At 38.7% G+C, this 23821-nt stretch overlaps 2 protein-coding genes across 2 annotated transcripts in view; both read left to right on the plus strand.

Moving 5' to 3' along the window:
* Positions 1 to 10475, plus strand: part of HIF1A (hypoxia inducible factor 1 subunit alpha) — a 32999-nt gene extending 22524 nt beyond the window's left edge. The window contains exons 10-15 of the mRNA XM_032189291.1: positions 46 to 326; positions 842 to 964; positions 1194 to 1588; positions 2428 to 2536; positions 5280 to 5406; positions 5555 to 10475. Coding sequence (XP_032045182.1) covers positions 46 to 326; positions 842 to 964; positions 1194 to 1588; positions 2428 to 2536; positions 5280 to 5406; positions 5555 to 5706 — 1187 coding nt within the window. The 3' untranslated portion in view covers positions 5707 to 10475. The remainder of the gene's footprint in view (positions 1 to 45; positions 327 to 841; positions 965 to 1193; positions 1589 to 2427; positions 2537 to 5279; positions 5407 to 5554) is intronic.
* Positions 10476 to 12788: 2313 nt separating this feature from the next.
* Positions 12789 to 22163, plus strand: SNAPC1 (small nuclear RNA activating complex polypeptide 1). The gene is made up of 10 exons (XM_032187863.1): positions 12789 to 12934; positions 13434 to 13593; positions 14795 to 14935; positions 15411 to 15515; positions 16472 to 16630; positions 17102 to 17176; positions 17784 to 17846; positions 18824 to 18965; positions 19963 to 20046; positions 21675 to 22163. The coding sequence occupies exons 1-10, from the start codon at positions 12789 to 12791 to the stop codon at positions 21707 to 21709; spliced, it is 1110 nt and encodes a 369-aa protein (XP_032043754.1). The 3' UTR covers positions 21710 to 22163.
* Positions 22164 to 23821: the final 1658 nt, after the last annotated feature.

The raw sequence follows: 23821 nt of genomic DNA on the forward strand, positions 1-23821 counted from the left end.
CTCAGTATTGTTACTTAGGTTGATGGTCTCTTTTAATTTTTATAGAGTCTGATGAACAACAATGTGATGAAGTTCCTTTGTATAACGATGTAATGCTCCCCTCATCCAGTGAGAAATTGCAGAATATAAATATGGCAATGTCCCCACTACCTGCCTCTGAAACTACAAAGCCACTTCGTAGCAATGCTGATCCTGCACTCAATAGAGAAGTTGTATCAAAGCTGGAGCCAAACACAGAGACACTCGAACTTTCTTTTACCATGCCTCAGGTGCAAGAGCAGCCAACCAGCCCTTCTGATGCAAGTACCAGCCAAAGTTCACCTGAGGTTAGTTACGTAATTTGGATATGCTGTCATTAAAATGTATGTGCTGTGTTGGGGCTTGTAGAGCAAATCTAGTTAAAGATGCAGCCAAGGCATGAATTTTAAAATTATTTCTAGGTTGTGACTTAGTTAAGCTCTGAGGAAATGGATAAATTTTCATAGGCAGAATTATGTCTTCATGGAAGCAAGTCTTGCAAATGCATGCAGTAGTACGTGTCACAGAAAGAAGAAAAGCTTGGGATTGGTCTTTCTAGAAAAGGATGAGTCAGAGTTGACTCCTGCAAACAGCAAATTACTTGCCGTAATTTACTTGCAAAGGGTACTTCTGTGCTTCCCAAATGGGGTGAATTTAAATGTATACAGATAAATGTAAATGTCTTCCTTTCCTATTTTAGTTTTTGTGCAACCACAGGTTGGAATTGAGTCTTACATTTGTACACTTTTAAGACCACCTGTAAATACAACATAAAACAAGGTAATGACAGAAATTTAAAACTGCATTCAAAATGTTTTCACAGCCCAGTAGTCCCAATGACTATTGCTTTGATGTGGATAATGATATGGCTAATGAGTTCAAACTGGAATTAGTGGAGAAACTCTTTGCGATAGATACAGAAGCAAAAAATCCATTCTCTACTCAGGTAATGTATATTAACTTGAAATCTGCATCATCTTAACGCTTATTCTCAATGTTCTTCTTGCTTTCTTAGAATGCTTTCAGAGACCTCATTCTTCTTTTATGGAACATGTTACTAAAATAAGCTAAATAATTATTCTAAGGATTTGGTAAAAAGAAGAGCCTTAAAGGAGCCATGAATTCAGAGCTGAGATGTTCTGACCTATGCGTAAGTTTTACGTCTTGTTTTCCAGGAAACTGATTTAGACCTGGAGATGTTGGCTCCTTACATCCCGATGGATGATGACTTCCAGCTACGCTCCTTTGATCAGCTATCTCCACTGGAAAGCAGTTCTTCCAGCTCCCAAAACGCATCCACTATTACCATATTTCAGCAGACTCAGACACCATCAACTACTGCTGATGAAATAAAACCAGTGGCAGAACGTGTGGATGATGTGAAGACGCTAATTGTTCCTTCATCTCCTGTCCACATAATCAATGACACGAGTAGTGCCCCAGCGTCACCTTATGGTGGAAACAGGAGTCGAACTGCATCTCCAATCAGAACAGGAAAAGGAACATTGGATCAGACGGAAAAACCTTGTCCAGGAACACCCAGTTTGCTAACAGTCACTCTGAATAAAAGGTATTTTAAAAGCCAAGCTCACTTTCAAGGAATTTAAGAAATTAGATACAAAGTGCTTTTAAATACTGCAACTGGCATACATTGTATTCAGTGTTCTGCTTCAAAGTAGATACTGATATGTTGAAATCCAGACACTTCATACTATATTTTTGATATGCTGATCTTCCCTAAAGTTAATTTCTCAGCAGCTTTTTTGCAGTAGCTTTTACATCTCATGTAATAGGCAGCTACTGTATGCCAACTGCATTAATAAGTTTATTTTGCTTTTTTATCTGACATGCAACCATTTAAAAAGAATGCAGTAGGCAATTTAGAGGTAGTTATACCCGCACAGTATTTCTGATATTTTTTGTCCACTTCGTTAAGAGGTAAGAGTCATCTATGGTCTCTGTGCTACACGTATTACTTTTAAAATTAGCTATAATTCATAATGACAGACGAAGGTATACGTAGCACATTTTTATGATAGAAAATTCTACAAAATCAGAATGTCAGACCTTTGATACACAGAAGCTTTATCTGTACATAGAAATACTCACTTTCCTCACCCTTCCCTCCCTCCTTCCTGTAGAAAATGAATTGCTGAACTTTTATGCTTTGTTTTTTTTTCCTACAGACTAAATTTTTTTTTGCTAAAACTCATTCTGAGCTTCACAGCAAGATTAAATGCTAACATTTTCTATGCTCATAGACAATAATTGTTGAAATGAGTCAGTTACAAAAGAAAACTAGTATAGTTCATAAATTCAGTTTTGTCATATTGTATATAAGTGTCCACAAAAAAAGAATGGCTTGAGGATAGTAGAAACGTCTTAACAGCCTGAATCAATTTTTCTTAGATCTACTGCAATGGATGAAGAACTAAATCCAAAGATGCTAGCTTTGCATAATGCTCAGAGAAAACGAAAAATGGAACATGATGGTTCACTTTTTCAGGCAGTTGGAATTGTGAGTTTTGTTTTACCATTTTAAAATATTCACTTTTAACCTTGCAATTTCTGAATCGAGGCTTCAGTGCAGACTCCTGAGTTTAGCTGTTGGTATGCAATGGACTCTTGGGATCAGAGATGATTGTTTGGGCATGAAATTCCCTCGCATATGCAGATACTGGTTTTTAGTTCTCTTACTGTCAGTCATTTCAAAAATGCCCTCTGTACCCAAGCACGTTTCTTGATTAGGTAGGAGATGCTCATTTGTGAACATACATGCAAGGAGGCATGCTTCATCTGTAGAATATGCACAAATGTAAGGCAAAATTGTCGTTTATTGTCATTTGTTCCTGGTTTCAAACTCAGTTTTTATATTTGTGAGTTCTGGACAGTGTTCTTACACTTCTTCCTATCATTTCTCCATTGAGACTGAGGTTGCTTTCTTTTCTTAATTTGGTCGGATAACAGCAGTCAGATAACAATACCATCTGATCTATAAGGGAATAGATAGAATTCTTACAATCTGGCAAACTTACATTACTACCACTTCCATTTCATGCGCTGTCTCTCTAGTTTTAGTATGTGATAGCAAGTACCTCATCATAGGCTAAGTAACTCAAAAATAAACTTTTTAGATTTTCTTAGACTTCTGTCACTTAACTTGGGCTATTAAGCTTGTTGCCTTCTGTAAGGGTATTTTGTCTCTGAGATCTTTGACACCTACTGTCATTTCTTAGTATTTTGAAACCTTGGGCTTTGCCACGTACTGCATCTCTCCTCTTGCTTTCATTGCAAATTCCCACTTCTCTCAAGTTTTTAAGTGGTTAGTTCTTAGTTCCTCTACTGCCTTGTAGCCTTTGAGATTCTTTCTTCCTCTGGTGATCCATCTCCTAGATGTCGTCATCCATCACATCTTACAGCGCAGGGTTGTTTTTCCTCTGAATTATGAACTATTCCTGAGTTAGCATTCTGGTTTGGGAATGCAACAAGTCACTGTGTGTTGCCTTACCATTGGCCTCTTCTGTGAGAGCTGAGAAAGCATTCATACATCCATTTTTTTCTATGAGCCTAGCAGACTTCATTAAAAAGCAAACAACATATTGATGCCATTGTCCTTATTTGTTAAATGCTTTGCAATTTTCATGCATGTTGTTCTGTTGCTGCCAGTAGCTCTTTAAGAACTCACAGCTCTGCTAAAAATTTTATTGCTTTTCATTGCCGCCTTCTCACTCAGTGGTGCTATGGCTGTGATATAGCGTTGCTGATAGATATAAAATAGCAGAACACAAGCAGTTTTATATTAACTCCTGTAATGGACATACACTGTTATGTTTAGTGCCTTTTTAATGCTTATAGGTTCAAATTTCATTCTCTGTAAACCCTTTTTTTTTTCCTGTGTGTGACAAAACTTGTATTTTGAAGGGTTTCTGCACAGTCAGAAGCTGATTTTTTTCCATGTAGCTGGGTCTTACTGACATTACTACAATCAAGTACTTCTGTCATCTGGCTTCTTTCTCCAAAATGGATTTGAGTTTATGAACTAGTCCTTACACATGCATAGTACAAAAATTTAGATTAAATCCAGAACTGGGATTGTGCAAAAACTTGCCGTGACTTCCAAGAATGAAAATAAGCAAAGACAGTACCACTTTAGTTTGGTTTTAGAAAGCAGAAGAATTAGACAAAGGCAAAATGTGTTATAATGAGACTATAAATGATGATCCAAATTTCCAAAGGGGAAAAATGTGAGTTATACGTCTTGATACGGAAGGCCGTATTGCATTCATAGTTTAAAAAAATAAAATAAAAATTTAAACCAGGAACAATGTAGGTGACCTACCTTACTATGAAATGCAGCTTCTGAGTTGTTTAACTTCTATTATACAACTGTCTTTTTGACTTGCATGTGTTTTATAACCTGAAATCATGTCCTTTACTATTTTAAGTGTTCAGGGTAATGGCAGCATTCTGAAATACTTTTTCTTCTTTTGCAAGTCACTACTACTAACAAGACACAGCTTTGCTGATTCAGCCACTGTTGCTAGCAAACTTGTTACTAAAATGGGGCTTCTCCTTCCATCCCATCTTCTGTTTCAGTGGTGGCTTTTTCTTCCTTGCACTAATTATATGGAGCTCTTAAAAAAAACCTTTCTATCTCCCAAACCTGGTATGCTGCTGCCAAAAGACTTATGTCAAGGTGCTGTATCTGCAATAGAAAGGCTTGGGACTGCATTGCCCTCAAAACTTGGATCAGATGGGTTGGTGGCAATAACTGGAGTGCAAGCAGAACTTATACCTTAAATTTAGATAAAATCAACCAACCACGGTTCCTGAATCTCCTGTCCACGCTGCTAATTCCAGTGCAGAAAACCATTAGCGACTTCAGTGAAAACCTGATGCTTACTCACCCAAGAGCAGTGGTAATTAAATGGGTGTGGGTGTGTGTACATGTCCACGCTAACAGCAAGCATGGTAGCTGCTGATAACCAGGATTTTGTAATTGTTTTGTGTAAGGGAGGAGACCTTAAAATCTGATCCTGTTTTCTTTTAAATAAAAATCTGATTCTGTTTTCTTCTAAATAATCTTCAAGGCCAGTGTACTTGGAAACACATTCTCCCTAAATTCTGAATGAAGTCCCCTTTAAATTGTAATAATGCCTGCATTGGTAATTAGTGGCAGAAACTGCTGGTTTGGAAAAGGGATGTGGAAGGCGAGAAGGATGCAGCATTCAATAAAGAAGTTTTGTTTTACTTCTTTCTAGGGTTCTTTATTCCAGCAGACAGGTGACCGTGGAGGAAATGCATCGCTTGCTTGGAAACGTGTAAAGGCATGCAAAACAACTGGTCATAATGGAGTGGAGCAAAAGACAATCATTCTATTATCAACTGGTTAGTATCTTTTTTTAAATATGTAGAGGATGGGAGGGCTGCGTGGAAGAGAACCGAGTGACAAAAACATAACCAACTTGTCTCGTTTGTGAACAGTTTTGGAGGAAAGTGAATAAAGTGCACTTTTTTCCTTCCCCTTCCTCTGTAGACATAGCAAGTAAACTTCTAGGGCAGTCGATGGATGAAAGTGGACTACCCCAACTCACAAGTTATGATTGTGAAGTAAATGCTCCCATACAAGGCAACAGAAACCTGCTACAGGGGGAAGAACTGCTCAGAGCTCTGGATCAAGTTAACTGAGCTTTCACAATACTTGTTCCTTTTTTGGACACTGGTGAATCATCACCTAAAGCAGTCTATTTATATTTTCTATATCTGATTTTAGAAGCCTGGCTACAGTACTGCACTAATTCAGTTAGTTCAGTTTTGATCCCCTTTCTACTTATTTTGACAGTCTTTTTAATACGTTCTTTATGTAACAGTAACTCAAACTATAGTGCATTTTTATAATTCTTTGGTACATACACTTTTAAGTCCATTACATTTAAAACACACTTGCAATAGCAGCTTAGAAATATGCACCTGATTTTAAAAAATATTTATTTTTGGCTGGGGAGTTGGTCACCAAAATTTATCATTAGTAAAATGTCAACACAGGAACAACTGGCAATACTTCCATCCTGCTCTTCATAGGTAGCTGGAAGACTTGTGCTCTCTTACTGTTTATGTTCAAGTGAGTTTTTTTTTATTTTAATAATTTTTATAAGAAACAACAATGCTTTGCAGCAGTGCATTGTAGCCACAATCGCACAATATATTTTCTTAAAAAATACCAGCAGTTCCTCATGCAATATATTCTGCGTTTATAAAAACTAGTTTTTAAGAAGAATCTTTTGTTTGCCTATGAAATCATGTTTAAACCTGGATTACGTCATTATTTTAGTCATGTTGTAATATAAATTGTTCTTAAATGCTGTCTTATGCTTTTGACTTAAATGAGTGTGGTTAGTCAAAGGGAAAGGTTTTTATCTGGGAAGGGCTAGCAGCATTTTATTTGGGTACATTCTCAATTTAGAGAGAGTTTGATGTTCTTAAAGTAGTCACTTTGCCAGCTTAAAAAAAAAAATAAATCCCTGCCTGTAGTTGTTGAAGTTAATGCTAATATTGTGTATGATCTTAAATCTAAATGTTCAGCTTACCCTGTGTGGTATAGGTGATATTTCAAGCAGATTGTAAAACATCTTGCATTGTTAGCAGAGTTTTATCTAGTACATCATTGAGTTGCTCAATATTTTGATGTTTTGGTTTCACGCACCTTGTTGCTATTAACATCCATATGTTTTCATGTAGATTTCAATAACTTGAATATATTTAGAAGCCTTTTTATTTAGAAATATATAGTTGTCACAGACATCTTATTTTCCTATATGTACTGTACAAAACCTTCATTCACTCATTCTTTTGCTCTTCGTGGTTGGATCTAACACTAACTGTATTGTTTTCTTACATCAATAAACTATATGTGGACCAGGCCCCCTTGGGGAGTGTGTTATCTGAGAAAGATGAGATAATTTATATTTTTGTTAGTGGTTATCGTTCATCCGTGTTCCCTTTTTAACTTAGAGTTCATTGGAAATCACTGCTTCCTTGCTTTGATCGTAACATCTCCGACTTAATTATTTGAGCCTATTCAGTACTAAAGTCTCCTAGACAGTGTTGTACTACTGCCGGCCAAAGACGTGAAATTTTGTAATGTTATCACACCAGTTAGCAAACTTGAAAGTGCAAAGACAGCACGTGCGTTATTTCAGAGCGGAAAGATTCTTCCTCGCAAACAGCTTAAAGGCTTGTCTCTGGAAGCATTATCAAGGTAACACTGGAAAGCAGGAAATGTAAAATTCACAAGAGTGACCGATTAAAGATGATTTGTTTTAAATTGCAAAACTGCACAATGGAAAATGAAGCTGGTACTCCACGATAAAGGTTGTTCTAGTTTCTTGTGCTGTTGACTCAGTAACTTTGACTAGGTGACTTCTTTTGCTGTCATAAAACATGATACTACTGATACAACCTTGTAATGTGTAAATAGGGTCAATATATTCTGTACATTCATACCTACGTAACTATTTTAAGCAGCGTATCTCAGTGTAAGAAATCAAATGTGGAGTGTCACAAAATGTGTTTTTATTTTGGAAACTGGTTTCACTGAACTTGTCTAGAGTATTTTGAAATCGATATAACTGTGCATAAGCTTAACCTGTCTTTTAAAATTACTGTTACAGTTTCACTGAAGCAAAAGCACTTTTCAAACTGACACAGCTGTGCTAATGAAACTACATGGAGACTGCTAGCTACTGACTTAGAGAAAGGTAAAGCACTGGTAGCAGAATGTGGTTGCATACTTAGTTTCAGCAGAAGTTCCATAGAGAAAGGAAAGCACGAAGGTACACTAAGCTAGAGCTCAAGATCTGTGTAGAGAACAATTTGAATATATACGCACCTAATATTTCAGTATTAAAGATTTGTAATAGAGCTTTGGTATGCGAAGCTTACAAAGCTCTTTGGATAAAAGCAGTAGAATACTGCGTGTGTGCTGTGTGAAGCCTTGAAGACAGCACGTTTTCCCCTAGCATTGCTTTCTCTAGTAGCAGAAGTTGTAATAGCCAAGTTAAGCAGCAGCTGGCAGGGGCTACCTATATCCTTAGCTCTGCATAGACTGACAGGAGCTGAGATAGGGAGGAGAGTCTTGTAGACAAGAGAAGTACAAGTGGGTTGTGCTTTTCTTACTTCCCTGTCCTGGGAGGCTATCCTTTTTCATCTCCCACTAGAAATGTTCTGTTGTCCTCTTTGAAGTAGTTCTGTTACTTACTCCTTATCTTGGAGTCCCTCTTTAATGTACGAAAAGAGGGTAGTGAGTTACGAGAGAAAAATCCATATTACAAGGAGAAGGAAAATTTACGTGACCTGCATGATCTGTGGTTATGAGCCAGCAGGAATCATCTCTGTTCTTAATGACAACAGCCAGGGATTTAAATGAGCATCACCTTGTCTAAGAATCTTCCCCACTCACATACGTTTCCTATTATACGTACTACTGAGGCATAGCATTTTGTTTACAGTGCTTGTAAAAGTGAGTGAAATAAATAATCCTTGGAGGAATTGTAGTACCCATAGTGGTTTGCACTTCGGAGGATTAAAAAGAAAAAGCCTCAACCTGAAAACTAGCTTGTAAAGTTACACATAAATGTAACAAGTGTTCCCCTCCTTTGCCTAACTCTCCCATTCACTATTAGAGCATCCCCTGTAGAAGCTCTAGCTTCCAGGATATGGCTAAATTAATTTTATGACTAAGAATGATGTGCTGTAGTTACTGAGAACAATTATTCAGCTCATAGAAATGCTGAAGAAAGCATGGAAGAGTAACAGTAACTGCTCTGGCCTAGTCTCAGCTTTGCTATAAAAACTGCTGCAAGTTTACAAAAGCAGGAAGTAGGCTTTTTAGCTGCTTTAATTTTTTTTTTCCCTTAGCATCAGGCTATATAGCCTTAGATTCTACCCCTTCTTTGGAGGAAGAATACACTTCTTTCTAGAGGTTTTCTTAGCAATTTTGAGTAAGTTCCGTGTTGACTTGCTACTTAGAGCACTTGTTCTTCACCAGTAATAACGAAGAAACTGCAGCTGGATGTAGTATTTGCTTTTGCATATGAAACATGCTCAATTATCTTTTCCCCATAAGCTGAGCATAACGAAGCTAGCTTTCAGTAGGTAGTGACTGCAGCAGTAGTCACACTATGTCTTCCTCATGGCATATCAATTATTTTTTGCATATGGATTCCAACTGATGTTTTATCAAGGATGCTGATGGGTTTGTTAAAAGATAAAGGCCTTTTTTTTGGCCAGAATTTATGGTGATGACATTCAGTCCTTTACCTGAAAGTAGTCGCAATTAACCACAGCTGTAGCTCCAAAGAAGTCACTATTACAGCTGAGCTGCTAGACAGCAGATGTTACACTCCATAAGGGTAGCCTGGAGTCCAAAGTGCACACTTAACCACACCTTCCACCCATGTAGTAAGATAGCTTGGACTGTATATTGATCTTGGAAAACAAAATTAAAGCAATTTACTATGTTACTTTGATCAGTTTCCATTCCTGTGTACGCACAAACTCCCTCAGAGTAATTATGAATTACTTTTAAGTCCCAGCCTGAGGCCAGAAAGAACAATTAAAACTTCACATGCTTGCAATGAAATAAAGCTATAGGAATCAAATAGCTGATTATTACAGGTTAAACCAGTGCATATTTAATGGCATTTTTAATTATTTAAATTGTTTTTTAAACAGCTAAACAGATACTAGTGGAACAGCCCACATCACTGTATCTGCTGTCAGGCTTTGTCCCTTGTCACAGCGCTGAATGACTCATTTCCTTTGATGACCCTGGGAGCCAGGAGCACCCCAGTGCTGTGCAGCAGGCACTAGAGGCTATGCCTGGGGTCAGTCGTTTATTCCCCATCCCCTTTGATTAGCTGCTACTGAACAGCGCACACATCTCACCCAGATGGCACTGCACTCATGCAGATTACTCAAACTGCAACTACCCAGCATGAAAACAAACATTTCACCGGCCAGGAGTACTATGTAGAAAGGCCAGTATTTTCATAGGAACTCATGAGTTGGGTATCCAGCTTTCATTAAAAGTACCATTAGCAATCAGACACTCGACTCCCTGGAAAGCTCCAGTCTGGTGAACTGTGATTTTGATCCAAATTCAAAAAATGCATTGTCGTTTTTCCTTCTGCTTCCCTGTTTACCTTGAGCAAGGCTTGCCAAGTTACCAAAAGGTTAAAGAGTTTGCTACTGGATTTATACAGTATGGTAGATTTTGTGAATAATTGCAGTATTCTCTCATGAAAAAGTGGTATATTTTAATGAGATTCTTTTCTGGAACCAAGTACAACCTATTGCAATTGATATTTCTCTTGAAACATTTTGACATACTTGTGATTGTATTTCTTTTTGATTGTGTAACAGTATAAAATTCAATAAAAGAGAGGGTTTGTTTCTAACTTGTGACGTCTGTGATTTCTGTACATCAGTTATTCCTGTTCTAAAAGATGGAGATGGCAAACACGATAAGAAGAATTAAACACTGTACAGCACAACTAGACCTCTGTGCACGTTTGGAGGTGTGACCCACCTGCTACTGAAGTCAACAAACTTTGACACTAAGCATACATGTGGTCTGTTGTCCAATGGCATTTATAAATGGTCACAGTGGTTATCCCACCTGAATTACATAGACTAAATCCATGAACAGAAGAGGTTAGGCATACAATTCAACAAGTCGGACACCAGGGATTGCATAGGCTCTCACGGGGGAAGCTACAGAGAAGATACACCCTTAGTAACAAAAGAAAAATTAAATTCAAAAGGATTTTTCCAGTTGATTTTTCAGTTGCTCTCACCACATGCAAATAAATTTGACAACATCTTGCGACTCTTACTGTCTCATTAAATGAATGCCATTTCCTATTGCACAAATTCAAAACCTATTGCCCCATTTTTGCTTTGCTGGGAAGAAGCGTGCATGCGTTCTGCTTTCAGAGCTGCTGTCACAGTAGAGTATGATCCCGTTACTTATTAGAAGTGATGGGTTTGCACACATGGAAGCTGGAATGCACTGTTTAATAAAACATATCCATGATTCATTTTCATGAAAATCCATGAAAACATGATTTTCACGTTTTCAATTTGCTTATATGATCTAAATCACATAAGGCATTCAAAAGTGAGTGAGTTCTCTTGTACTGCGTGCAACTGCAGAAACCCGTTATTTCTAGCCATATCTATGCAGGATGAATGGCTTCTTAACTTGCTGCTTATAAGCTAGGAATTAATAGGACAAACAGGACTTCAGCCCTTCATTTAGGAGTTAAATAAGAACATGAGGAGGATACAGTAACCTACAGCCTGCCTTCCAAGGAACAATTAAAATGTACTCAGCACCTGAAGGAGCGCTGAATGAAAACACTGACTAGAGAGTTAAGAAAACGAAGTGGACGATTAATTAACCTAAAAAATTAACACTGTATTTCATTGCAAATGGCACAGAAAAGGAGTTCTGCAAGAATTTGTTGCCTTTTTTCTCCACCGCATTTTCTTTACACCGTTAGCCGAATTTTCTGCAAGACGTATCACGCATTAACACACACGCAACAGCCTTGTCCTCACCATGTCTTACATCCTCTTAGGGAATCAAAGTGTCACGATTTGCAGCCCCACCTGCCTTAGAATAAAGAAAAACAACCCACCTAGCGCTTCTTGATACAGCATCTCTGAGAAATCGCAACGCTCGCTGCACTTTTAATTTCAATCCTCTGAAAACACACTCGAGCTTTACACACCGTCACTGCAACGCCAAGCTCTGTTCCCTTTAAACGAAGTTCCTCCTGAAACTGATGAGGAGCCGGGCTTGGCCCCGAAGGAACGAAGTCACCCCATGATGCGTCAATAAGACGAAAAATGTTTTTTTCAGAAGACAAACAACCAAAACCCCACCAGGTGTAGCTCCCCCCCGGCAGCTGCTGAAACGTGCCCAGACCGCATGCAACAGCTCTGCTAAAGCCTCCCTGCCCCTCTTCAATGAAAGCAGCTATCTGCGACGCTTAACAACAGCTTTTTGGAGCCTTTCTGTGAATATAATTCATACAGAAAGATATATTTGTACCTCAAAAGCTGTGAAGGTTATAAGAGCGGTTGACAGTGCCCAATCCCAAAGAGCAGCCTCGGGATGGGTTAGCTGCTGCTAACGGCGAACCGGTTTGGGGAACGCCGCAGCGGCAGACCAAAACTTATCATTAATTTCCTAATTAACCATTAAGAAAGCAACCCGTGAATCCACCCCCTACCCACAACGAGGAACTCCCGCAGGTGTACGCAGCCCCCCGGCTGAGGCGCACCGCTCACTCCCTTCCCAATCCCCCTTTTTTCCCCCCACCGGCTCTCCCCAGCCCCCCAGCACCCCTCGGGACCCCCTTTTCCCCCAACCCATCCCCGGCAGGGTGGCCCCGGGGGGCTCCCCCCTCACCACCCACCTGGGCTCCGGCGGGGCACGGGGGGCTCCCTCGGCTGCCTCAGCGGCTGAGGGGCGGGAGAGCCGCCACCGCCGGCACCCGCTCGCTGAAGCCGCGCCCAGGCACCCTACGTGCGGCTCGGCAGCCGCCCAGCCCCGCCGCCTACGTGTGGCCGTGCATGCCGGGCACGGCTCGGTTCAGCCCCGGCTCCCTTCAACCCCCCCCCCTTACCCGGTAGCAGAGCCCCGGCAGCGGGGAAAAGCGCATGAGCGACCGCCCTGAGGGGGCCGCCTGAGCGTGCGCGAAATGGCGGCGGTGGCTGAGGCGGGCTCGGTGCCCGGGCTGCAGACGGATTGCGAGGAGCTGCTCGGAGCCTTCCAGGAGGCCGACACTGTCCGCTTCGAGCGTTTCGCCGAGCTGTGGAGGGAGCGCCGCTTCCACACCATCTTCCAGTGAGTGGGAGATGGAGGGAGCCGACCCTCCATGCCCCCCGTCCTGCAGTCCCCCCGCCGCCGGGCTCCCCCCCGGGTGCTGAGGGGGGAGCCGCGGTTCCCTGAGGGAGGGCTCCCGGGGGGGGTTGGCAGGTAAAGGGCAACGAAAAAAGGATTAATCGGTCATTTCATCGAGTACTAGGCCGGTTTGTTTTGTGTACTAATTGCACACGGAGTTTGAACGCTGATGGTTGGAACGATAGTAATAGTACAGTAGTAGGATCTTGGTGCGCTCCTTAAGAAATGATATTAAAAAACACGACCATGGGGTATCGCGTTTTTCACTGCAGATCTCACTACAAGGTGTCAGTATGTGAGGCCTCTCAACACTTCACAGAACTTGAGCCCTGTGGTAATGTGTTTTCAAATCCGTGGTGCTTGCTTCTGCCTTACTGACTTTGTAAAGCCTGCGCCGTTATAGTTACTTGCTTTTAACATGCTTCCTTTTTGTTTACTTTAGTGGTAGAATAAGAGCTCTGGAGAGGAATAAGCTCACGAAGAAGACGTTAGAACTGGCACAGCAGTACTTCTTGCCACCGTATGCTTTCCAGATCAGAGTTGGTGCTCTGTACCTGCTGTATGGGCTCTACAATACGCAGCTATGCCAGCCAAAACAGAAGGTAATTGTTCTTGGGTTTCCTTCTCAGGAGGGACTAGACATAAGATGTTTCGTGTACCTTTGTCTGCTTTGTCATCAGAAATGGGTGGGGTATTCCCTTTCACTTTCTTAATGTAAAAATATTTAGAATTTAAAAGGTCTTTTTGGAAAAGGTAACCTTTCAGACACTGTTGGGTTTGAGAACTTACATGGTCGTGACTACAATATTGTTTATGCCTTTTAAATCGTGGCCATGTTCATAGAAATCTTGTTTGCAAGACTGAAGGAATGAAGAAGGCTAGTTTTCAAAATGGGACCTGAGAATGTACTCATCAAATGCAGAGACAACTACGTTGCAGCCCCAGTCATTCCTTAGAATTTCAAGAGAATGAAGGCAGGTGAAATTATTTCCAGTTTCTGTTAACTAGAAGTGGAATATGTAAAGATGTTGAAAGTTTGAATGCCTGAATGACGTGCCTGCTTGCTGCTTTTAGGGGAGGAGATCAGCATATAAAGGAGTTGGAAAATCAGTGTAAGAAGTGGTTTATTCAGGAACTGTCATGTATATTGTATGCATTATTAACAATTGAGTCCAAATTTTTTACATAGAAAACAAACCTAAATGTCCTGCAATGATGCCATTATCTCTCATATCTGAACTTCAGAGAAGTCACTGCCTTTTACGGAGATGAATTTAGGCAAATGTAAAACAGCTGCTATATAGTAAATGTTAGAGTCCAGGAATCATCAAGGAAGGTACCTTAGGTAGAACAAACTTTAAGAGGACAGTGTAGATGGGAGAGGAGGAAAAGCAAGAAATGAAAGAGAGACTTAAATGAATGTTTGACTGGCAACAGATCACGGTACAAGTATTGTTTCCTAATTACCTGGTGAATCGGAGCCTTCTAGGAGTGCATTTTGTTTCAGACACCTCAATATGAAGAATTAACTTTCTCAGATATTGTAGAGGACTCATGTCAACATCATAGCCAGCAACTGCAGTAAGAATATTTAACACAACAGTACAAGAAGCTTATCTCTAAAATTTGTGATAGTAGTAACGTGTTATAGTAGGATCCTTTCTGTAGTTCTGTGATCGCGTGACATGCTGCATCCAGACATCCAATTATTGTGTGCAATGTGGTCATAGCAGTCAGCTGAATTTGTGTTTGTTCATTGAAATACGCATGTCAGTGTAATAATACACCATGGATTTGTTGCAGATCAGAATTGCACTAAAGGATTGGCCTGAAATCCTGAAATTTCAACAAGAGCTGATAGATTCCCAGCATTATGATGCGGCATACATCTTTAGGACACTGCGACTTGCCAGAGCGTTCCATTTCACAGCAATGCCAAAGCTAGTGAGTTATTACATTATTGGCTTACAATTTTTAATAAAATATCCTCACTTTCAATGGCTAGCACTTCAACAGCACTAATTTATTTAGTTTAGCTATCATGCTGGGTTGAGATGTACTATGTCTTGCTTTGTATAACTAGGTATGTAATATAAAGCTTAGAGGATGTTTGAATGTAGTGTGCATCTCGCTTGAAAATATTTTTTTTCCAGCATCAAATATTCTCATTACATTTGAGATGTCTCATAATTTGTGGAAACAGTGAACTCTTGAGTTTGGTTGCTGGGTTAAATTCTTGATTAGGGAATAATTTTCAAAAAGTGCTGAGCACTTGACAATGAAGCTGCACGCTATTGTTGATGAGTTAATTCTATGCCTTTCAGCATCTCTTGATTGTTGGATACGCAGTAAGATTTTTCAAGAGGAGGTGCAGTTTAAGTTGACTGTTTAAGTTACAAAGCATTGTCTTCTGTTACAGCTAAACTACAGAACTAAGAAGAAGATTCAGGAAAATGAATTTAAAGAAGAATTTAAAGACCCAAGTAACAGAGTTAGCAGCCTCATCACTAATGATGTGTTAGAGGTACAGTAACTTTGAACAATAACTTAATGACCATTTGTGTTTTTCAGTTGTCTAAGAGTTGTAACTTTTTTAATTAACCCAAGATTGTCCTTTATGAGTCATCTTATGGAATGCAGAAAAAGGTAGTAGTCTGTGCTAGCAATTTTTCTGGACATTTTGGAAGAACTGTGGTATCTGCTGGTACCATAGGGTACCTGTACCATAGTCTCCAATGTTTTGTGGCTTTGCCTCAGTAAGATGTAAAAGGGGAAGGGGAAAAAAATAGTCAACCATCACTTAGGCAAAGGAAAATGGAAAATGATGGGTTGTGGGAAGCAGGTTTGTTCTGATATGTCTGCAAGTTTTAGCTGGAAGCTGGGTACTTGTAACAGAAAATGAATGATCTGCAAGATGATAGTGTTTCCAGACCTTCATTTCTCCTTTTAAAACATGGTTTCATTTAATAGGTAACAATTTTTTTGTAAATAAATAATTCAAGCAGGGTATAGCTTACATTGCTTGTTATGACTCAGTAGCATATCTTTGCTTACATAATTTTTCTAGTTGCTGCTAGCAAATATGTATCATCAGTAAGGTTGACTACAGTGCTACAAAATCCAGTAATCTGTGAAATGACAGTGTGAGTAGACTGTAAAATGCTTCCTTCAGAGAGAAAACAGACTATCATATCAGGCTGAAATCTCAGTGGTACCAAGGACCAACTCTCGCAGATACTTTTTTCTGAGTTTAAATAATAAGTACTCATTCTTTGTAATTGGTGGACTAAAGGGAAAGTGCTAGGCGACATTATTGCTAGGCGCCCTGAAACTGAACTGATATAAACAATCTAACACCTCTCTACTGCAGTAGTCTCCTTAGAATAGTTTAAATAACCTTAATTTTATTCAGTGAGCATTAGTATCACTCTACTGCTGTTATCTTCTTTTTCCTGAAAATCATCTCTTTTCTTGTTTTAGGAGCTGATGAATATCCATGAGCACTACCAGAAAATGAAGTGTGTCATATCAGCTGACAAATCCCAGCCAGACAAGGCCCTGAGCTTGATAAAGGATGAATTTGTAGTTACTCTTAAAGACATAACTTTGGAACATCAGGAATGGCAGCAAAAAAGAATGGTAGGTAGTACAGCCATTATGCTGTGGCAATTTAACAGATTATGTGAACATGTAAGAACTGGCTTAGTGTCATTACCTGTGAACATACTCTGTAAATCTTAGACATAAGCAGAGGAACTGCAACACTGAAGATACGGAATAAGTAAAACCCTAGGCAGAGTTCTGGTGTGGTGGGAAGGACAATGGCTTTTATTGCTTCTGTGATAATGTAAATGATTGCTTAAAGGTAAGCCCTTAAGGAAGAAGTAGTTTGTGGATAGTATTAGAATGACTGTGGGAAATCGCTCTGTAACAGTCTGGGGTCAAGGAAGGGCTGTAGTGTAATGTTGGTGGGAAGAAATCAACATATGAGGTTGCTTAATTGTTATGTTATTATTACATATTTGTTATGTTTTTCAAAATTCTTAATTTTTTTAACTGCTTTGTGAACAGTAGATGTTTAAAAATACTCTTTTTTGTATTTTTTTTCAGAAGTTATTCCTAAATGCTAAAGAAGCTGATGAAGTGCTAAACAAAAAGGAAGAAGGAACTTCACTAGAATCAGAAGTAAGAAGAATGAACTTGTTTGCTGTGTTTTTTGCACAGGCAAAATCTGTTAGTTTGTTAACTTCAAATCACAGTGGTCTGAAGTGGTGTTTGTCAGGGTTCGTGTCAAAGTAAATTCCAGGAATAGCTAGTGTGATTGGGATTTGTTTTTTAAATTGCGTTGTCTTCTGTTAAGCTTTGCGCATATGCTGCTGTGGTAGTTCCTGGACACTTGCAATAAAAAACTATGGCTCTTTCAGCTAAGTACAGAAAAGAGCTGTTTTCTTGGCCAAACTCCTCTGTGATTCCTCCTAGAGTTTCAGCTAAATGCAATGTCCACTTTTAATGCTTGTGTTGTACTTACCTGCTTGTTGCAACATTGAATTTGAGTAACATGTGAAGTTCAAAGTTTTATTTTCTCTTACTGGGCTATGTAACTGAAGGCAACCAAAATTATGCTCTTCATTCCTAATGGAGTTTGAATTTTTTTAACTAAGAAATAATTTGTTACCATTTATTGTAGAATTAGAACTATAGTGAAATATTGCTCAAATCTAATTGAATATTTTGTTTTAATATTGCTGTAATATGGAAACTTTTTCTGACTGATCTTTTTGTTTCTTTGCAGGGTTCTGAAAGAGCAAGTGCATTGGCTAGAATCAAATACAAGTCTTATTCTGCAGTTGTTGAGGTAGATATAAAACTTGATGATAGGGATGTATTTGGTTTTAAATAGTAGTTTTAAATACCAGTTCAATGTAAGCGATTTGTCAGAAAGGAAGGAGTTAAAATTGCACTCTGTAATTCAACTTTTGCATGTTCTGGTTTCCAAACTAACACAGTGGGAAAACCTAAAGCCCTCACTATTGTTAGATTTAGGGAAGCAATGCAATATGGTCTGTGCCTGAGGGATTTTCATTTCTGGGATATCTTTTAATGTCTGTACTCTGCTTTTTAATAGATGGAATTTTATGTAAATGGAATTTAAAAATACTTGTGATTTTAATTGTTCAAATTCCACAAGACTTAGGTATTTGAAGGTGTGAAGATGGTTATGAAAATGGAATTTGGGGTTTTAAAGTCACTTGGCAAACTTTTGAAACGTTTCAATAAGTACTACTTCTAAAACATTGCTGAATTGCCTTTTTATGGCAGACGTATATAAACATTACATAATTCCTTGTTTATTTAAATCATTTATTGGAGAGTGCATTATTAAATGAAAAAGAGCTCTGGAATTTACAGTGAACAATCCAGACTTGTGGATATGCAGTGGTACTGTTTTCTAGGCACCTGAGAAAAATATGATAGTAAATAAGCTTTATGATGTAGCAGGTTTTGGAAATGTTCCCTTTGCTTACATGAAGTGGTGTGCAGTATAGTGTAGGTTGATGCCGACAGAGAGTGAGCATAAATTAATGTTTCTTTACCTGGATTTTAAACAATGGGCTCATTAAATCACAGAATCAGTTCTAATGTTGTCGTATTGAACTGAGAAACAGTAACTAGTGGGAGTCTTCCCTTTCTCCATTCCCTTTTCTTTTGATACAGGAGGAAGTTGATGCTTTGGTCTGTACTTGCTTGTTAAGTACTGGTGATTTACAGCAATGTGAGGTTGTAGCCCTTTAACTTTTGTTTTTATCATTTATGCATATGCTTACCTTCTAGGCCTCCAAATCCAGAAGACATCGTCAAGTAAAATTAGAATCTTCTGAATCAGGGTCAGATTATAGGAAATCTCCAAGCCGAAGTAGAAAAAACAGTAGGAGACCACAGCCAGCACTGAGAAGAGGTTCTTTGGAATTCAAAGGTATTTTTCTGGAGAGGCTGCAGAAGTTTATCAATTGCTTTGCTAGCTAAGGCAGCTGGGTTAAATTTTTACTGTTTAGTGGAGGTAAAAAATTAAGGAAAGGTTTGTGATACCTCTGTCATAATTGAACTGTTCGGTCTGTTTTCCGCAGTCTACGCAGGTAGGAAGACATGACTGCATGCTGTTTATAGTTAAACTAAAGCGTCATAAATAGTTCTGGGAATTTTTACTGATCTTTGACATGTATGAGCTCTTCAGTGAGTGATTTATTTTTACTATCATAGAACTTATGCCCTTTGGATTTGTGCATTTTTTTTCCACTTTCTTTTAACATATTTGCGCATCCCTGCTTATGCATCTCTTTTCTTTTTTCCTTTTTTTTCAGTCTTCCAAGAGTTTATTTTGATCTCTGTCTCCTAGTTCTGAAAACATGGCAAATGGCTTTTGTCTTCTGAAGGAAATCAGTTTTCTGATGTCTGACTTTTAAACTGATAAAAGTTGTTCAGCCACTTAAGTCAATCACTTGACTTACTATTAAAAGTTATATAAATTTGAGCAACAAAGTAGTTCTGCATAAACTTTACTTTGAAGGCAGTGATTTCATTTCGAAGTTCTAAAGTCTGTTTTCTGATGTACTTTTAGCTTCTGCTAGGAAAGAGCTTCTGAGAAAATTCAGCCCTCTTCAGAGGTGGGCACTGAGCAATTTTTCTTCAGAACAGTAGGCAACGTATTGGAGAGGGAATAAGGACAGGATTTTTGAATAATCTCTGAACTGAGTTGGTGATTAGTATGCTCCAAGCTTGTATTGTTAGTTACTTTTTACTGAGGATTTCTCTAGTGAGCCATATGAAGATGCTTTGAAACGTCGGTGTTTCTTCAGTCTTTGACTGGGAAGTTGAGATAGCAGCAAGAGAACTGTCTTTTAACTGAGGTACCTGAGGTGCAGAAACACACACACACAAAAAAATGACTTTTTTTCCTAAAAATATGTCTGCAGGTGAGATGCAAGCAGAAAAGGAAACTGTTACTCAGCACATCGGGATGCCTGTAATCACAGAAGAAGATAACTCAGGTGAAGAAGGTATGATGATTGAAATTCTAACAAGCTGGAGACTTGTTTTAATAGCTTTCTACTGTGAGGTATTTTTACTGAAACAAAACCTGATATTTTGGACCATGTTTTGCTTCCTTGCAAAAGCTAGGTTAGTTTTCAACCTGTATATTGTTGCATGAAAATTGAAGCTTTGCTCTGAGGGTTTGTTATAAGCACACGAGATGGTAAAATCCTGTGAATAGTGGGTTTTCTACGTCGAATTCATTATAGCGTGCTCAGTGTTAAAATTAGTCCAGTTAAAAGATGGCTTACTCTCCTGTAATATAAATCTCCCTTGAAGAGTACTCATGTATAAGAGGTGATTTTGGGTTATACCCCAACTTACTAAAGATACCTGTAGTAGTAGCTCCGGGAACTTCTGTAACCTGCACTGGAAGATTGAGCAGCCCTTGCTGCCTTCGCTGTCATGGAAGTGAGGGACGTAGAAGTTTCCCCTCTAGCCTTAGTTTCAGCTGGGCAATGCTTTGAGGCTTTAGTTCCAGTATACATACGTGGTAACAGCTTCCTCCGCTATATTGGAAGCATTGGGGTAAGAATCTGGGGACTGAGGTAGAAGGATGGATGACGTTGCTGTCACTTGTGTCGCTGAAAAGAAAGTAAATTTTATTTGGAAGCATTGGTAAACCAGGCTTCTCAAAGCTGATGGTGGAGTTGCTGTACAGAAGCATCAAATGCATTTAGTGTATGTTGATATGTTAATCTCAAACTGCTCTGTGTCTGTCCTCATTATCACTTGAGGGGAACATAAGTGCCATGGAACAGACACTGTCCAGAGGAAACCACATCATCTTTTCTTTGAGATACCTCATTTAGTAGGGCTCTTGGAAGAGTTTAGGGTTCTGCTTTGGGGCCACATCTCAAATACAGGCAGCCTCTCAGGGAGAGGAGCTAACCTCTTAGATACTAAGTTAACTTACTATCAAAAACTGTGTGAAACAGAAAGATATTTTCATATAAAAGAGAATAGTAAGTATCAAAATATGTTCATAGTGAGGTAGCACATTTATATTCTCTTCTCTTAAAGAACATATTTGGTACTGAGGTGACTTACATCTTCTGATCACCTTAGCTGTAGACAATTTGAAGTCATTCAACTTTTAGATCTTCAGGTTGAAGAAGGCACAGTGGTGCGTTTAATATTGTACTTGATTTTATTTACTCCTTCAAGTTGTTAATGTCCAAATGTTTTGACTTTAAACCAGGAGTTCTCCAGGTAGCTTTGCCAGTAAACTTGAAGTGCTAAAACAATAAGCAATTTTGTGCTTAATTTTTGAGTATTGTGTGTGTCAAATTCACAATGAAATGTTACGAGTTCACGAGGAACTGAAAGCTGTCAAGGTTGAATTAGTTTAAAAGTACAGTACTTTGTTAATCAGTGGAGTTGTATTTAATATTTTGAATGATATCATATGCCATAGAAACTAGAAGGACTTTTTTTCATATTTAAAGCCATGCAGAGAGGAATTAGGAGGAGATTTCAAGAGCTCATCTAATTCATTTCCTTTTTCTGTGCAGAATTAATTCTACTTTAGTCATTCCCATGAGAGAAGATAGTTTGAAAAGCTTGTCAGAAAAATCTTTTTATTTCCTTTCAGAATTATCTCTTCCCAAGAGGAGAAGAAGACGTTAGAGGATCCACTTGGAGAAGCACTAATGAGAATTTTAATGACAAGTTGTAAATGTCAGATGTAGCACAAAGTGCTTGTTTGGATGCCTTTGGACATACAGTAGGAAATGGCTGGGACCAGAGCTACAGGTGACACTGGGATATTGGTAGTGACTGCTATACCTTAGCAGTCTCATGGTATAGCACCCGGTGAGTGATGCCTGTGGGAGATGAAGTTGCCACATGCTGTTTGAGAAGGGAAGAGCGAGAAGATGGTTGTTTCTTGCATTCACTTTGTACAATGTGAGTAATTACTCGGAACTCATGTTGACTTGCAACAATTTTTTTAGCTGAGGCTGTTGGAAGAACAGCTCATGAAAAACTTTCCCATATGAGAGATGTTTGGAATCTTTTGTCTGTGAACATAATAAGCTTACTGACTGTTTAAAATTAGTACAATAAATCATTTTTCACAGTTTATTTGCTACATTTTATATTGTGCAACTTTAGCAATATTTATCACTGATCCCACAGGTGTTGGAATTGAACTTGGTGGTAAGTCTTTTATTGTACTAAGTCTCCAGCAGACCTGGTATCGTTACATATTTGAATGAAGAAATAGAACGTGCATTTATTAATTTTGCAGATGTCACTGAGCTGTACAAGGGCATGACTAGAACTCAGAATGATCTTTATAAATTGGAATGCTGATGTGGAAGAAATAGGTTTGGAAATAGGTGTGGAAATAAACTTGAAGCTTGGTATTAAGGACAGGTATGGAACAGAGAAACGATTGCTAGGCAACAGTACTGCAGAAAAAGCAGAAAGACTGAGAATCATAAGCTGTACGTGTGTATTTTCTGTAAACAACAAGCACTAGAATTTGTCATCATTCATCCCTGTGAGGCTATGGCCTTAAATACCCCCCTATGACAATGACAATTCAAGAAGAATGTGGATAATTATTCTCCTTGGTATTTTTCTCCAATTGAACAGAGCTGAAAAAAATACGACCTGTCAAGAAAGGCAAATGGAATTTGGGTGTCCTTTTCTACAATAAGAAGTACAAAATAGAAATATGAAAGATTTTCAATGTAAAAGGAGCCTAAGCTGAATGAATTAATTCAGCAGGTTTCTCAAAGGCCAAAGGAATTGAAGTGCCTTTATCTAGAAGAAGCTGTGAAGTGTAAATATAAAGGGTCTGAATATAAAAGAGGCATGTATTAAATGCATTAGTTGGTAAGGAGGAATGGGCCTAAGTGATGAACAGGATGGATACTGGAAAAACTACTAATTAAGTACTAGTATTACACTGGAAACTTTGTTTATGGCCAAAGAGGAAATACTTTTTAATAAAGCCAAGAATGTATTGTATAATTAAGTGAACAATTGAATATTCAACCAAACAGCTAAAAACTTTATGGTTTAATCCAAAAGTCATTATTAGTCCAGATGTGGTCATTACAGAAAAAGAGTACTTCTATACAGGAAAAACAAAATCTCCATAGAAGTAATTTACAGTTAAATTTATCATACAAACAGTGTCTATTCCTTTTTCCTGACGTGACACGCCCGCTTCCATTGATCTTCTGGTGCTGAGTTTGTTAGGTTTAGTCTGTTGATAAAATGTACCACAGATGTGTTTTTGTTTAAAAAAAAAAAAAAAAAAAGACTCATCTGTAGTTATAAACGTGGGCAGGTATCGTACCTGTTAATTTGGAATGATGTGGTTTTATCTGGATTTTCTGACGTGAATGAAGGCTGTGCTTTTCTGTTACCAGCACAAACTTATTCTGCCCCTAATTTTTAATGAGCAAATACAAGAGATGTAAAGAAACTTCTTAAGGAAAACAACTAGACCTTTTTTGGTCAATATTGTCTGCTCATTATAATGCTGTTAGGATCCTGTGGGCAATGCTGCCTTTGTCTATTTTGTCAGCTCCAGCTGATGCTCTGGCTGTGCATATGGAGGCTGACCAAGAAGCCTCCGGTATCCTGACATTGCAGGACAACAGTATAGGTGTAATAGAGGAACAATTTGAAAATGAGATGCAGCAAAGTACAGAACTTGAATCTCTTGGGAAATCCCAGGACCATTAAAAAAGATGCAGAACTCTTCCTAGCAGATACTGGGCT

Source organism: Aythya fuligula, chromosome 5, assembly GCF_009819795.1.
Source record: "Aythya fuligula isolate bAytFul2 chromosome 5, bAytFul2.pri, whole genome shotgun sequence".
NCBI lineage: Eukaryota > Metazoa > Chordata > Aves > Anseriformes > Anatidae > Aythya > Aythya fuligula.

Coding starts and splice junctions, on each gene's coding strand:
- SNAPC1 (XM_032187863.1), top strand. CDS start 12,789: ATGGCGGCGGTGGCTGAGGCGGGCTCGGTGCCCGGGCTGCAGACGGAT. Junction 15,516..16,471: donor TCACTAATGATGTGTTAGAG/GTACAGTAACTT, acceptor TTCTTGTTTTAG/GAGCTGATGAATATCCATGA. Junction 18,966..19,962: donor AGGTTCTTTGGAATTCAAAG/GTATTTTTCTGG, acceptor ATATGTCTGCAG/GTGAGATGCAAGCAGAAAAG.